Source organism: Marmota flaviventris, chromosome 7, assembly GCF_047511675.1.
Source record: "Marmota flaviventris isolate mMarFla1 chromosome 7, mMarFla1.hap1, whole genome shotgun sequence".
Taxonomy (NCBI): Eukaryota; Metazoa; Chordata; class Mammalia; order Rodentia; family Sciuridae; genus Marmota; species Marmota flaviventris.
The window spans coordinates 13,204,476-13,221,734 of record NC_092504.1 but is presented as its reverse complement, the minus strand read 5'-3'; the positions used below and the strand labels follow the sequence as shown (position 1 = coordinate 13,221,734).

The window sequence follows — 17,259 nt, the reverse complement described above, 5'->3', positions numbered from 1 at the left end:
AATTATTGAGAGTGTTGTTTAGTTTCCAAAATTTGAGCATTTTCCAGACATCCTGTGTTACTGATTTCTAATTCTGTTATGGTTTTAAAATACTTTGTTTGGATTTACTTTCTTAATTGATTAACATTCATTTTATGCCTCAGAATCTATCCAAATCCTAATAATAAATGTTCTGTGTGTTCTTGAAAATGTTGTGCATATAGGCTGAAGCTGCAGAATGGAGTGTTATGTAAATGTCAGTGAAGCAAGTTGGAAGATGGTGTTGTTCCAGTCTTTTTTGCCCTTATCAAGTTTCATTTTACTTCTGTTTTTGAGATGGTTGTCAAAATATGCAGCTTGGACTGTGGATCTTGATCCGTTCAGTTCTCTCAAATTTGGTTTCATGTAATTTGAAGCTCTATAATTAAGTTCATACACATTGAGACTTCTTAGATACTTTTGATGAATTCATTCCTTTTTCAGTATGAAATGAACCTCTTTGTTTCTAGAAAAGTTCCTTCTGTGAAATCTGTTTTATCTGACACCATGTAGTCATTGCAGCTAATTTTTTACTAGTGTCATTGTGGTATATCTTTATTCTTAACCATTTTGTGTATTTATATTTAAAGGAGGATTATTTTAGGCAGGCTTGCACTTTTATTCAACCTGATAATCCTTGCCTTTTAATAGACCATTTATGTTTTATGTGGCTGTTCATGTGGTTGGGTTTAAATCAGCCCTATCTCCATTTTCTGTTTGTCCTAATCACTTTTTCTCTTCCTGACTTCTTTTGGATCAGAGTATATTCTATTATTACACCTAATCTCTTTTGCTCTTTAAAAATTTGTTTTCTTTTTAAAAAAAAAAAATGGTTTACACTGTTACACATATCATTAGCTTACCAGAGTTCACCTTCAAATGACATTATGCCATTTCATGGATAGCCTAAGAGTCTCACAACCATATATTTGCATTTCCTTCTTCCAAGCCTATACGCTCTTGTTGTCATATATTTTTCTCCTGTAAATTTTATATACCCTACAGTATGTTGTTACTGTTTTCACCTGAAGAAGTGGATATTAGTCTCATTTCTGTACTACAATAAAATTCTTTTGGCCGGGTTGTTTATAAACAAAACAGGTTTATTTAGCCCAGTCCTGGAGGCTGAAAGTCAACATTGTTCAATCCCACCTTTTCAGCCTTTGATAAATGTCCCTTGTGGCTAGATCACAACATGGCACAGAAGCAGAAAGGGAAATGACTGTGGAAGAGAGCACTCATGTGGAGTAAGTTTACTTTCTAACAACTCTTGTGAGAACTAACTCTGATTTCCTTTGAGAATTAGATTAATCCTTTCACCCCTGGGGCATTGGCCCCAGTGACACAGTTAACCTCCCACTGGGCTCTGATGCTTGCATGAGGTTTCTGCACCTCAACACTGCCACTCTAGTGGAAAATAAATTTTGTTTACACAAATTTACCATTCCTGGTGCTCTTTATTCCAGATTCCCATCTGAAATCATTTTCTTCTATCTGGAGAACTTCCTTGAGCATTTCCAGTAGTGCTGGCCTGCTGAAGATTAATTCACTTAGCTTTGCCCTTATGTGTCTGAAAGTCTTCATTTCATTTTTCTCATTCAAAAATATTTTCCATGAATATGAATTATTTCAGATTGGACCATGTTTTTCTTTTAGTACTTTAAAGATGTCTTCTAGTTTATAGTTTCTAAAGTTAAGTCTGCCATCATTCTTAGTTTTGATCCTGTCTGTGATGTATCTTTTCTCTTTTCCTCATCACTGGTCAAAGTTTGGATTATAAAGGATCATACGTAGCATGGCTGCCTCAATTCTTTCTCTGCCTGGGGTTTGTTGAACATCTTTCGGTTTTCTTCACTCTTGGACCTTTTTAGCCATTATTTGCTAAAATATGTTTCTGGCTCCTTCTGTGATTTAAATCACATATATTTTATCCCACAAGTCATTGATATTCTGCTCATGTTTGTTTACTTCTTTTCTCTTTGTTTCATTTTGGGTAGCACTGTTTCCATATTTTCAAGGTCATAGACAATTTCTTGAATACTGCTAATCTGTTATTAATCCCAACCAGTATAGTGTTTATAAATTATATTTGTCACCTGCAGAAGTTCAGTTAGTTTTCTTTGTACCTCTAACACTTTTCTTCATCTTGTTATGTTTTTTTTTTTAATTTCTTGAACTTATGGAGTATATTTAAAATACCTACATTAGCATTCACATGTGCTAATTTCATAATTTTATAATTAGTGTGTTATTTCTTTATCTGTTCCTATTTATTGATTTTTCTCATTGTGGGTCATATTTTCCTATTTTTTTCCATGCCTGGTAATTTTGGATGGGACACCAGATTTTGTGAATTTACCTTGTTGCAGGCTGCATTTTTTGTGATGCTTTAAAATGTTTTGAATGCTGTTAACCTGTTCAGAAATAATTTTGATCCTTTCAAGTCTTGATTTTAAGCATTGTTAGCCTTTAGTCTAGGATACTGTATCTCAACTAGGGATGATTTTGCTCCAGAGGATGTTTAGTAATATATGAAGACTTTTTTTTTAATTGTCACACTTAGAGGTGCTATTTTAGGCACCTAGTGGATAGTGGTCAATGTGCTAAACATTCTACAGTGTGTAGGACAGCCCCCGGAAACAAAGGATTATCTGTCCCAAATTTTAATGGTGGCAAGATTGAAAAGCCTGTTCTAGGGTTAATTTGACACATGTAATGAAGCAATCCAGTGCCCACTTGAGGACTGTAAAACACCTCATGTGTTGGAGGACCTACCATCTGGATGGTGGGAACATAAAGTATAACCAGTCCTGCACGGCCTATAGAGGTTCCTCACCTAGTCCTTTCCCGGCTTTGGGATGTTCGTGCCCTGTTCAGCAGATCAATATTCATGCACAGATGTGAGCCAAGCCTTGGAGTGCCCTGGTGTGCGTGTGCTCCCTTGTAGCTTGTCTCCTCCCTCCCCAGACAGCTCTTCTGTCTCTCCAGCAGTCTCATGTACTCTGCTCCAGAAGTTGCAGCCACCTTGGGCTCCCTGAATGCTAAACTCCATCTCCTTGATCAGTATTTCCACACCCTCTTGAGTCCCCCTTCCTATCATGTAGCCAGGAAACTCCAGGTGGCAAGCCTGAGCAGACTTTTTAGCACCTTTTGTCTTCTCTTCTTCTAGGATTCACTGTCATCCTGCACTTTCTCTCATCCCATGTCTTAAAATCATTTCATATATTTTTGTCTTAAGCTGTTTTATAGTGAGAGGGTAAATCTGGTTCCTGTTACTTCATCAAGGTGAGAAAAGGAAATCCCAGATTTATTCTTACTACATGTGTTTGTCCAGTTTCTATGTGCTAAGTGCTGGATAAAGTTCTGAACAAGACCAGCAGAGATCTCTCTTCAGGTTTGTGTTTGTGGAAGAGAAAAACAAAATAGAAATCATATGGCAGTGGCAGGTTCTCCGTTAATTAAAGTAGATGATGTAATGATTTGGGGGGACAGGGACTGTTTTAGGTTGAGGAGACAGGGAAACTTGTTTAAGAAGCAGTACATAAGCCGTGGATGAAGTTGAGACATCTAGGGTATCGTTTCTGACTAAAAACAGTGTAGATGAGGAACTATAGAGAGAATATCAAATAATAAGAAGCAGCAGCAGCCTGCAGCTTAACTGTGAGAAATTCCAATTTACTATCCAATTAGAAGAGGATGACTCCAAGAAGAAAAGGCACAGTAGTATGCTTGGTCCCAAAGGCCAAAAGAAGAGTTTCATGAAAAAGGGAAGGTGTCTTGTCTTTTTGGATCACCATAACAAATAGCCAGACTGCATGGCTTACACAACAGAAATTTCTTTATTCACAGTCCAAAATAAAGGTCTGGCAGGGTCGAGTCTGGTAATGGTTCTCTTCCTGATTTGCAGAATAGCTCTGCCACACACAGAAGTGTCCTCCAAAGCCATCAGATAAGAGACCTACACTTATGACTTTAAGGTGAATTAAAGGCCCTGTCTCCAAAAACAGTCACACTGGGAGTTAGAGCTTCGACCTAGGCATTTGGAGGGGCAGAGAGGACACAAACTTAGATAAAATTGTAACAGTAGTGATGTTGCCAGGGAAGCAAGTTGACAACTAAGGATTTATTGAAGTGAGGATCACTGGTGGTTTTAGTAAGTGCTATTTTCATTATAAGAAACTACTGGAAGCCAGATATGGATAGCTTAAGGAATGAGGAGGTAGGAAATAGTGGTAGCAAGTACTGGATAAACATTGAAGTAATACAGCTCCTGAAGTGTCCACTTGAGGGAAATGAAAGATTAAGGAGTCTCTAGTTGAGGAACTTGCCTTTCTTTAAACATTATGGTGAAGATCCAGTTAAAAAGAGGTGGTCTATTATTTATTTTCCCAACAATGCTAAATTACAAACTACCCCACAACTCACCCTTTTAAAATAAATAGTCATTTATTTTACTTGTGAATCTGATTGGCAGATCAGGCCAGGAGTTGGTTTGAGCTGTGCTTCCTCATGTCTGTGTTAGCTAGCTATCAGCTGGGACAAGTCACATCCATCCAGATTTGCCCAAGCAAATTCTCAGGCTCCAGCCAACCTCCCACTGGCTAGAGCTCATCCAATGGGACAGGCACAGTGGGAATTCACTGCAAAACTACAGGTAGAGAGGGTGAAGTTAGGATGGGTGAGGAATTGCTATACAGATGGTATGTCAGAAAAAGTGAAAGTATTACGATTATTCTTAAATTCCTAAGAAGGCAAATAGGAACCTGTCCAAAACATTCTCAATCACAGCTGCTACTGTTGGTTGACATCTTTTAAAATCACCAACTTGCTAATGGCTTTAATTTTACAATACTAAAATTCTCTTTTTTAAATAAAGGTAGCTGAATTGTATTTATATATTTATTGGGTATTTGAATGTCTATCATAATGTACTGCTTGAGATACAGTTTTGTTTGTTGCACTAATTTAATACACAAGTTCACTGACCAATTCTGGAAAAGTTTTTTCCTACATAGCCAAGGATCATGTTTAATTATACAGAAGTGCAGACTGCTCATTTGATTTCTAAAAGTGATTTTTTGTCCTTGATCTGATTATGACTTTCTTTCAACTAAAAACCCAGGTAAAACTGTCATATCACTTAATTGTTACCATTTCTCAGTAGAAAACTATTCTTTCCATTCTGAATGTTTTCTTATGAATTCCTGATTACCATGCTATCATATCACTTATTTTTAAGCACATACTGTATGTGGTGTACCAATTTTTGTGTTCCCTTTATATTTAGAGAATTTTAGTGTTAAGTAGTTTTACCTAAAACTGGTTAGAGAAAGTTACAAATCTAGTCTTATCACAGTTCTGGAGGTTCAAGAACCTGATGCCTGATTGGTTTCTAGTGAGGGCCTTATGGTGGACAGCAAAACACAGTGGGAACATGTGCAAGAGAGAGCAAGAGCGAGGGCAGAGGAGGAAGAGGACAAGAGGAAGAAAGACTTACAGGTTGCCAATAGAGAAAAAAGATTTATTCAAATGTCTGACCTCATGGCCACCCTAGCCAACCATGTTTTCCTGTGTAGATCCTATGGTTCTTTACATTTTACCTACTTTAAGCCCAGAGATTGAAAATGAAATGATTATGACTACACATTAAATCATTGTATTATCTGCAAAAATAATATGAAATAGCCTAACATGGTGGACATTAGAGAACCAAATCCTACACATATTCATTTTATCCCCAATAAAAACTTGCACCATTTGATTTTTTTCTTATTAATAGTACAAACATAACTCCCTTGCAGAGTATCCTGTCAGTGGGATGCTATTAAATAGCATGTGTACTGTTACATACGTCAGTGCTTTTCATGGACTCGTCTAATAGTCACATTAGCCTTAAGTGGCGACTTTGTCTTCGCTCTCCGATTAAATTGAAATCTCTGAAGATTAAGGAATGTGTACTCAGCTGGATTCAGGATCAGAACTCAAGCTCTGCAAATTCTCCCTCTAGCCAATTTAATAACATCCTCATCCCTAAAAACCTGTTTCAAATGTTTCCCATTGGCCTCCCTGCTCTGCCAGAATCAACTTTTCCCTTCTCTGCAGTTTCTTAGTCTGTCCTTATATCTATTGCATGCTGTTTTTTCACACTGTGTGGTTTATGAATACCTTTTCTCTTCCTCCTTACCAAGCTGCAAACCCTTGGAGACAAACATCATTACACATTTTTATATTCCTAATATTTAAGTTAGGTCTTGGTTAAGGATTCGAGGGAATCATGTTTGCAGTCATTATGGACATGATGAACACATTCTAGGTCTTCATAGGACTGAAGAGCTTTGTGGCATGTGCCTGTATCTAAGCCTTGTAGGACTTAGGAGCCATCAAAATACAGCAGACCAATAACCCTTTTATAACTTCTTACTGCATCATAAGCAGGGGAATGCATTTGTCTACTTGATGAAGGTTCTCTTATCTAGTTGTGTGCATTTAAGAACCTCACCATTTGGTAGATTTTTTGGAGACACTGATCTGCAGAATAGAGCTGGGCTATGACAGCTATTCAGTAATTTTCCACTGTGTTAACATTTAGAACTGTTTCCAGAGGAAGTAAACTAGTCATAAGAATTTGGAACTACTTAACTAGAAATACGATCATAACCCTAACCAAAAAACACAGAAAAGGCATACAAATGGCTGCTAAACATAAAAGTAATTTCATGCTAAACATGAAAGTATTCCTCATAATAGAAATTTGACAGTCTTTAACTTATATGAGTGTGAGGGAAGAATATTTTCACACATTGTTGGTCAGTAGAAAATGGTGCAGTCTATGAAATAGCCCTGTTCACCCATCTCTTTTGGTTTCCAATTTTGGTCACCCAAATTTAATCACAATCTAAAAATATTAAATGGAATATTCCAGAAATGAACAACTTATTTAAAATTGCATGCTGTTCTGAGCAGCATGATAAAATCTAATGCCATCTTACTCTGTCCTATCCAGAGAATGAACCATCCCTGTCTAGTGTATACACACTGTATATACTCCCTGCCCATTTGTCACTGAGTAGCCCTCACCATTAAAGTGTATGTTGTAATAATACTGTGATTAGTTATTATAAATTTCTTATTGTGCTTAATAAACTATCATAAGTATGTATATATAGGGAGGACTGTATATATAAGGTTCAGTACTATCATGGTTTGAGGTATCCACTGAAGGTTCTGGAATGTGTCTCTTGTGAATAAAGCAACTACTGTATCAAATATTTAAATCACAATTTGATCCAGCTCTTCCCACTATTAGATATCAACTCCATAGATATACTTGCACATGTTATTAAACAAATAGTAATGTACTGTTGCTATTTTAAGCAAAGAATTAAAACAGCTGAAAAGTCTGTGAATTCAGGACTGATGAAATTCCAGAGAATTCTGTGTAGTTGTTAAAAGCTCAAGTATTTATTATGCAGATATGAAATATCCAAAATATATTTTTATTTTAAAAAGCAAGATAACAGATTAATACATAGAATTGTATAGGAGGAAGGACATAGTTGAAACAATATGTATATATTTCAACGTGAAGAAACTAGAAGAAAATGGTTAATAATTGCCCTCAAACAGGGACTAAGAACAGTGACAGACTTTTTTCATTGTATAACATTTTGTACTGATTGATTTTTTTATGTAGAGTTGATAACATTTTGCAAACATTGTTTTAAAACATGGATAAGACCAAAAACATTGTTTAAAAATTGTACCAAGAAAAATTGATTGTCATATTTGACTTGGTACCAGTTTGTGTCATCATACCACAAATTTGGTAGTTTAATAGTTAAACTAGGAAAATTTTAATTGCCAATTAAGTAGATCAATAATACACACCCAGTAACTTAAGGATATTTGAATTAAACACATCAATCTGCATATTAATAGTAACATTTAGTTACTTCAAAACTCATTTTCTCCAAATGTATACTTTTGTGCAACACTAGGATTTTTGTACCCAAATTTATAGTACCACCACTCTAAAAACTTAGCATTCTGACAGACACACCTTTGTCAAAATTAATAGCAAATGAAACATATACTTTATGAGCATGATGTGTTCTATGCTTTCATTTTCTTTTTTTCAAGTTTAGTACTTAATATGCTTAACTGCCAACCTATCGTAATACATTTTGGTAACTTGCCATGAGTTCTCAAGAAGGTGTACTTCAAACGCTTTTGCTTAAAAAAACAAAAAAATATGCAGACTAGCAAGAGCCAGTGTAACTTTTTTCAAAAATCAACATTTCTGACATGAATGAATATAATGTATTTTAGATCTCTTTGATCATGTAACAATTTAAAATATGTTCCTATTCATATTAGTTTTAACTTTTGTTTTAAAACTTTCGCTATTTATTTTTATGAGGAATAAGCTAACTTATAGTCTGTCGTTTTGCATAGTATCTATTTAAACAAATTGACACTCTGTCATTCAGTGGAACTACTTGCCCGGGGAGATTCTAGTGAGGAGAGCAGCAGTGTAAAGCCATGACATATCAGACTTGGGTTACTGAATAGCAAAATTAGTCACATGAGATTGCAAGGAGGAATCAGAAAAATGTTACTGGAGTCTACATATTACCATTACCCAACTCTGCCAAAATGCTTACACATTAGCCACTTCAGTATCCTCCACTAATAGATTCATAGATGTACAGCTATAATTGAGAAAGCTTAAAAGAACCAGTCAAATGAGTTCTTTCCCTTGCAGCATGACTACGAGCTCTAATGAGGCTGATAAATCATCATAGAAAAAGTCCTGTTTTGAGGATAAGAGTATAAAGCTGTCAAGTTTGTCTGGTGACCAACAAGTCTACATTATGCTGCAGAATAGTTTATAAGCCTATATTTAAGATTGGGGATCACATGAGCATTATGCAGAGCCGATGAGGCACCCTTTGGACTTGCAAGGTTCTGTAAGAGTAGTGCTATTCAGACATTTCATTATGATTTCTATGTTTATTGATTTTGGTTGTTATGGAACAACTACTGTGTATTCAGCAGTGTGTTTATTTTCAGAGATAAAAATGTTATCCTTCTTTCCTTCACATCTGCAAGGGCTATTCAGACACAAAGATAGTGGAGAACCTAGAATAGTTTACAAAAAAGTGCAGTATTATTGATGATTAAATTCAGAGATGACAGGAGATTTGGGTCAGGTGTAAAAGCAAGGGTAAGTTTTGGCTAAAGAGAGTAGAGGGCAAGGCTTCTGAGGAGGGAACAACACTCAAAAACGGGTGGGAATGTGCCCATGACCTTGTGGAATAAGGGAATAATGAAGAGATGACCAACCTAACATCCAAATAAGCCGGTTTCTCCATCAACATAAAACCTCTTTGAAAGAGGTGACCAGAGTATCCTTTGATGTGACATGCACTGGTCACCAGATAGGCTTGACAACTTTACACTCTTCTGTCATCAAAAAAAAAAAAGGAGTATTTTTCTACTGATGATTTATCAGCCTTATTAGAGCTATATTCAAGCTGCAAGGGAAAGAACAAGATTAGTATTTCCCATTTCAGGCTGGTGACAGTATGTCCTCAGGCATGTTTGTGCTTAATTCTTGAAGACTTTCATGGTTTAAGTATACACACCTTACTTGTTAAAATTCAAATGAAATAATGCATGTGAATGTGCTTAGAGAACACAGTAGGCATTCAACAAATATTAATTCCTTTTATCAAAGTGGCTGTGATCCTGATTAAAATTAAAGGACTGAATCTTGCCAGGTTAAATAATGTCTTTTCTGATATATACTGATATAATCCATATATACAGTGGCTGTTTTTGACCAGTGTTATCTGAGTGAACTCATTACCCAATTCGTACAAGCACAGTTCATTGTATTCAGTTCAGTAAGAAGGAAGTAAAACTTATATATACTTCTGGAATAATAAATGCTTTACCTACTCTTTTAGAGACCTTAACAATAATACTATTGAACTTTCTTTTACAAGGTTGATAGTATAGAATTAAAGAAAAAACTAAAATGCCTTACACTTTTTTTTTTTCCAGCATGCTACAAGTGAAAACTGATGAGAAACTGAATTTATCTGATGGGAATACAGCAAGTTGCCCTTTGAGCCCCGTTAAGATGTGCCTTAATCGTCCCATTGAGTGGAACCTGAATTTGACAGCAGCATCTCTAGCAAGCTGTACAGTTCATAACCAAAATCCCAAAAGTGAAGAAAAATAGATTGTAGTTCTCATTTTGTACAACATTATTATTTCTGCTAAACAATTAGCAGTTATCAATTGATCTTGAAATATTTCCAGTCCTGTGATTTGTCTTTATATTGTCATTAGCATTAATCATTTTTATTATATTCTTTGTATGATGTTTTTTTACATGTTTTACACCTGACCATTGTGGAATTTTGCAGTACAAACAATTTTGATGTTTCTCTTTTTAATGGTATTTTGTGAATTTTTTATGCCCTAAGTTTAAATACATAATTGTCCCCAATTTCTGTGCACAGTTTTAATATATAATACTTCATGTAATTTAGAAAACTAGTATTGTAAAGATTTGTGATGCTGACCTGGCCCATGGAAGTTGTATAATAGGTGGATACCAACTACCTCGAAGCAAACTGGCAAAAGAAAAGGCAAAGGTATCTTTTGGAAGTAAATCTCTCAAAGTTATATATGTACAGAAAAAAATGATTGATCCCTAGTTTATCATCAGATAGCATGTTTCCATTCGTAAAAAGACTTTGAATTGATCAGTTTTCATTCTCTATTTTAAAACAGTAGCCTGTGGGCTGTGAGAGAAATGGCACAATTGCATGTTAACCTTCAGCAAATCTGTGCCTTTGGGTAGACAAAAATACTATTTGGTCTGAGTTACCAATTTTGAATGAAAAATGGTAAGTTTATTTATACCTGTTGGTTTTATTGTATTTTAGCCATTAATTTTAAAATTTAAAGGGATATCATTTAATAATGGACCGCGTTAATTATACTAGTACAAATATACTGTTAGCAATGGCTAAGTGATTTTGTCTAAAATTTGAATAGTAAGAACACTAAAGGTTTGGTGCTTAAATTTATTTTTCCCATGCCAGAGAATGCAAGCTGTGGTATGGTCTGTATCCAAACATGGCTCCTTTCCTTTTGGATAGCCTAACCATGTGTAAATGGGATTTTAGTTTATTTTGTGTCTAAAAGACTTCCTTATAACATAATTTATGTACCATTATCAGTCCTCCTTCCTTTCTACCAAAAAAGTTACTTTTTAAGTGACAGGGATTTAACTAAAGACATAACTCAAAAAGAATTTGAAGCACAGGAAAAGACACAGAGCCAACAAAATGAATAACATCTGTTTTTTATTGATTTGCATCGTCATATCTCCTTTTCCTTTTGTTTAATAAGCATTCTTGCTTTCTGAGTTCTATAAAGCACATGTTTATATAGAATATAGCAACCTGGTTCTAAAACCCAGCAATATTACTTCACCTCCATCATAAAACATCACCTTAATAACCTCTGACAAATAAAATTAAAGAAGCACAATTACTAAAACAGATCCATGTTAGAACATTTCTGCTCTAAGTAACATAATTATCAGAGAATGAGAAAAGGTGTTGGGTGTTGCAGAAGGAGGACTAATTTCATATGGTGCAAGTTTCATACATCGGGCAAATGTCAGTTTCAAAAGATAAATGAAATTGACAGGGAAGAAAGCTCATGAATTAGTAATCAAAGAGGACTTCCTGTCAATGCTTCTCTCAGTAGTGGTAGTGGTGGTGGTGGTGGTGGTGGTAGTAGTAGTAGTAGTAGTAGTAGTAGTAACAGTATTAAAAATTTTTTTGCCAAAAAGCAGCTGTAAAATTTCTATGTAGACATCTCTCTAACCCATAAACACAAATGGGCTCCCACATGCAAATACTTTAGGAGGGGAGATTACCCTACAGGTAGCATAAGAAAATGTTCTTAGTGAAGGAGTCACAAAATAAGATTGTCAAATAAGTATTTAACTTGGAAGACGAGCACTTTGATTCATTACACTGGTCCTCCTTAGAAGCTCCTTTCTGGCTACTTTGTGGTAATTCATTTGTCCTTGAAATGCCACCTGTTAAGTGTGAGCTGAAGCATTCTCACCAAGTGTTGTTGGACCTGCTCTCTCTAATCTTCTCAAGTGCAAGCTCCTACTCAGCTATACTTACAAGTTTTCTATAATGCCATAATAGCACAAGAATTGCCTGGGGAGCCTATTTAAAAAGCAGATTCCTAGGCCCACCTCAGATTCTGATAAAACCAATCTATTTGGCTAATGCCAGCAATCTTTGTATCCCACCAAAGGTACAGGCCAAAGCACAACAAAAGTTTTCAGAAAGACATCTGGCTTTTTCTGATTTTGACACAAGGACAACTTTATTAAAGCAAAAATGAACATAACTTTAAAAGGAGTCCACCTCCATCATCTCTCCTAACTTACATCTTTATTGAGAAATGGTGCAAGGTTTAGTTTACTTTTTTCCAGGGCTGCTGTTTTGGCTTGTCTTGGTAATCTCATCCTCATTTCTGATTCTGGTTCTGGAATTTCATGATCACTAAACAGACGTTGAAAATATACCAATTTAGATATAAGCTTTAAAACCAATTTATTTATAAATAAAACATTTTTGTTTCTGACATTATATCAGTGTGTATTTGATAGCCTGATTCCATTAACTAAGTTTAAAACTAAAATCTCAAAATACCAGCCAAAAACACTAGCTATTCAGCTAAGTGGACTGTGGAAAACCTAGCCAATTTTTTATATATTACTGAAACCCAGTGTTATAACAGGAAAACAAAACATCAAACTTTTGTAGCAAAGTTTATAATTAAACAGGGACCATAACAAACCATCCAAAAGAGGGGTTTTTAGAACTAAAGAAGTGGAAAAAGAACTAAGTTCTTTTGATTATGTAAATTATTAAGGCAACCCCCTCCCACACACAAGTATAACCAAGATTTAATCTGCATGTAGTGAAAATACAACTTTACAATGAATAAATAGATGAATGCAAGACAGCTACAAACGTTTAGCTCCAACAAGGGCTTAACTGACAAAACTCCAAAACCAAATACTATTACACAAACCATTAGTATATTCAATTATAGGCAGAATTATTCTATCACTATAAATGTAAAGAACCTAAATGAAGAGTTTTCACTATCAAAAAGGAGTCATACATACAGGGTCATGCAATTACAAAAATATGTGGAAATATAAATTGAGAGAACACATTAAAGATGACTACCTAATAACTGTACAGGCTATGCCAACTAATAGGCAAAAGCACACAAGCCATAGTCAAATGCTCTTGATAATGGAATTTTAGACTATGTATCAAAGTCATAGCTATTTATAGTTTTTACTACATTGTTATATATACTGAGTCTCTCACAGAATTTTTTTCTACTTCTAGAAAAAAAAATTTAAAAATAACAAGAAACATAGGCCTCTTCACATATTTCCAGACATACATGACATACCTTTCAGAGTCAGTCTCAGTAATCTGGCGTCTCCTGTTGGTCCTAGTTGAATCTGACACTTTTCTCCGTCCTTAAAGAAAATATAATTATCAAAATTTATTATCAATTGTTGAATGTTTTTAAAATGTTGTTTCTGGGCTATCTGAATCCTTTATTTTCAACACACAATCTTCTAACATATTTCTTTCTTATTCCCAGCCACTTTGATGTCAATTATCAATATATCATGGAGAAAGAACCTGTGAACCCAAGCAAGATTAAAATTTATATTAATTTCTTTTGTTAAGTACTGATAAAGAACAATGAGAATTAACACAAAGTAAGTTAAAAAAGAGACAAAATTTAATTTGGGGAGAAGCAGGTGAAAACAATCTTAAATTTTAAAAATAACTATTATAGCTGTAACACAATCCATATGGGTAGATTAATGAAAATTAAGGTTAGAAAGACAGGTGATGTCCATGAAGAGACCTTAAAAAGAGAGAAATGTCATTTCATTTCAGAGATGGGGTCTCACAAATGTTGCCCAGGCTGGTCTCAAACTCTGGACTCAAGTGATCCTCCTACCTTCACCTCCTGTGTAGCTTGGTACTACAGGCATATGCCACTATACCCAGCCTGAAATAGAACTTTAATGGCTTCTTACAAAATATTTAAATATATACACGAACAATTCAAATATGTGTTCTAAAATATATTTCCATGTAAAAACAAAAACCTTTATATACTAAGGGTTCTAAAAATTCTACTTGCTAGAAATTTACAAGGTTACAAAGACAGAATTTGCCTTATAATGTTCCTCAATTATAATAAAATATCATGTATACATGAAGTTTGCGCTATTAAAAAAAAGATGAAATTCTCATATTTCAAGTGACTAAAATAATCTAATCAAAACCAAATTGTGAAGTTGATCATTTATTTGAACATCACATTCCTTATACAAGTTAGATTCCCTCTCATGCCTCACTTGCTTTTACAATGCATTTATCCCCAAGACAGCCAACATTGTGGGACAAATCTGGAACAATAGCCAATAATTGGTGTTGAAATAACTGATTGGTTGTGAAACACTATTATGGCCAGATTCCATTTTAAGAAAAAAAATTAAATCTGTTTAGAAAAGGGCCTTAAAAATATTTTTCAAAGATTAAAATCATGGTTGGCTCATGGGTGGGATTATTAGTATTCTTTACAGTAGTCTGCTTGAATGTACTGATTCTTCTGTAATAAGCATGCACTGCTTTTGTAATAAGGAAATAATAAAACAATAAAAAAATCTTGAATTTCATATTTTCTTCAAAGTGATCCCCTAGTAAGTAGTAAACATTTACTTTATTCCAACAAATCCTCTTGTTAGATTATCTTTGGGAAACAAATTAAGTTGGGAAAATATCAGATGGGATGGAAAGAAAACAGAAAAATAGAAGAAATCAATGCTCAGTCATAAAACACAAATAACTTATAAGCTAACACTTAACCAAATCTTAAACTTTAACCCAAATAGTAATTTACAATATGGTCTATTGTATCATGTTTCTTTCAATCAAAAGCACCTGAACCAATTTTAGATTCTTTAGTCATAACGCAAAACCTCTGAAATAAGTTAAGGATATCTAAGACATTTAAAAATCATTATCCCGAAGGAAACAAAGACAAGGAAACTATCAAAGTATTTTTCACTGGAAGAGAAAATTGAAACAATTTTATTATAGGAGCTAGTCAATCCAAACGCTACCTCTATTAGACTTTTGTTGAGTGGATTTTGATGCCTGGGTTGCTTTAACATTCCTGAGAGGAGTCATATATACTTCTTTATTCTTTTCTATTAAAGGAAATAATAAAACAGTGTAAATAAAAGATAGTCTCATGAAATATTTCAAATTGTCTTTTCATCTTTCATAAAAAAGAAATGGCAAACAGTTCTATTAGAAACTACCGAAAGGTTATCATAAATTACTATTAAAAAAAAAAATGTGAGTACTACGAATCAGAACTCCTGACAAAATGGTTATATAGTCAGAAATATACACAATAAAATGTGTATACACACATCAATAATACACTTTCCTGAGGAGGTTAATTAGATTTTCATTCATATCTGACACCCAAACACATTAGAAGAGAAAAAAAACATATCACAATAAAAATTTTTTAAAAATTTTATCAATATTCAGGTATGTCGTTACCATCATCATCTTGAAAAAGATCTGTAGTCATGTTGGCATCCTGTGCTGCTATGGCTTGCTCACCAAGTTCTTTATTTCCTTTTTCTAAATGAATCTTGATTTTTTCCAAAGCTTTCAGACATGTCCTATCTTTTACTTGCTATCCAAAAACAAAACAAAAAAAATTAAACATGACATTTTCTAATCTTTAAAAAAAAAAGTTATAAACCAATATCAACATTCTAAAAATTATGAAACTTATGAAGGGAATATTTACACCAAATGAACAAATTTACAGTACGCTAACATGTTCAATTTAATACATCCACATAAATTCTACTCCAATAAATATAAACACAGCTAATTAAAAGTAAGTGTGCTGGGTACGGGTGGCACATGCCTGTAATCCAAGCAACTCAAGAGGCTAAGGCAAGAGTATCACAAGTTCAAGGCCAGTCTCGGCAATTTAGCAAGACCCTCAAAAAACTTAGTGAGACCATGTCTCAAGATAAAAAATAAAAAATGGCTGGGGATGTAACTCTAAGAGCTGAAGCACCCTGGGTTCAACCCTCAATACAAAAGAGATAAAAAAAAAAAAAAAGTAATTAGAAACTATTTTACCTCTAGAATCTCATTCAACAGAACCAGAAGATCTTTTGCAATGTTGCTACTGAGCTCTAAAGAACTCAAAGCTTTTGTATAGACCCGAGTTTCTGGTGAGCATGGATTTGTTAAGATTTCATTGCAAATTTTTACAGCCAAATTGTCATGTACCGTTAAGGCCTAGAAAAATTAAAGAGAAAAATCTTTGTAAATAAAAAGTGAATATTATAATATAGTTCTTGTCTCATCTAACAAATATTTCCAACTAGTTACCTTGCCATAATCCCAAATGCAAAATATCTAAAACCAAATTTAATGTCTCCCTCACCTCAAAATAAACTCCCCCACTGAATTCTTGTGGCAGATGCTGTGGCCCAGGTCTACCTTCTTTAGGACTGATGCATCCGCCAGTTTTGGAGGCTAAACTTCCCAGCTGCAGAATCCCAGGCCTTATAGGAAGTCACAACTCTTTCCTCTAAGGGCCAGTCCACGTTCAATGAGTAGCCAGTCAATGTACAGGTACAATGATCTAGATTTTGCCAATTCTAAACAACTCAAAGGAATATCCCAGTCTGAAATTCTCTCTGGGATCAGCTGAGCTTCTAACCTGCATGGCAGTTCAGCTTGGCTCTATGCCACAGCCTACTCTCCCAAGATGTTCCTGATGACAGTATCCCCCTCAAACTAAGACAGACAGTGCCTGTGAAGTCTCATGCCAAGGATCTTAAGAGTGTCCCTGAACTCCTTCATTTCCCTTGCATATTAAGCTCTTTCCTTCAAGCTGTTGTACCCATAGCTTTTTTATTATTGTTTTTACTATATCACTATTATTTCTTCTTTGTAGTACTACTTTATACTGTTCCTTATTCTGCATATCTTTATCTTCTAATCATATAGATAATATAGTCTTGTCACATATAATATAGTT

General features: G+C 34.6%; 2 protein-coding genes across 6 annotated transcripts in view; one reads left to right on the top strand and one right to left on the bottom strand.

Moving 5' to 3' along the window:
* The window catches only part of Lcorl (ligand dependent nuclear receptor corepressor like), a 140,112-nt gene extending 129,800 nt beyond the window's left edge, over positions 1–10,312 (top strand). For 3 of the 5 annotated variants that reach the window (XM_071614184.1, XM_071614180.1, XM_071614181.1), the window contains one exon: positions 10,087–10,187. In XM_071614184.1, coding sequence (XP_071470285.1) covers positions 10,087–10,100 — 14 coding nt within the window. In that variant the 3' untranslated portion in view covers positions 10,101–10,187. Of the gene's footprint in view, positions 1–10,086 lie in introns of all 5 variants that reach the window. The other 2 variants (XM_027939213.2, XM_027939206.2) reach the window with 1 other exon arrangement.
* Positions 10,313–12,418: 2,106 nt separating this feature from the next.
* The window catches only part of Ncapg (non-SMC condensin I complex subunit G), a 39,727-nt gene continuing 34,886 nt past the window's right edge, over positions 12,419–17,259 (bottom strand). The window contains exons 17-21 of the mRNA XM_027939160.2: positions 16,350–16,511; positions 15,750–15,888; positions 15,299–15,385; positions 13,561–13,630; positions 12,419–12,629 (exon numbers count right to left, since the gene is read on the bottom strand). Coding sequence (XP_027794961.1) covers positions 12,506–12,629; positions 13,561–13,630; positions 15,299–15,385; positions 15,750–15,888; positions 16,350–16,511 — 582 coding nt within the window. The 3' untranslated portion in view covers positions 12,419–12,505. The remainder of the gene's footprint in view (positions 12,630–13,560; positions 13,631–15,298; positions 15,386–15,749; positions 15,889–16,349; positions 16,512–17,259) is intronic.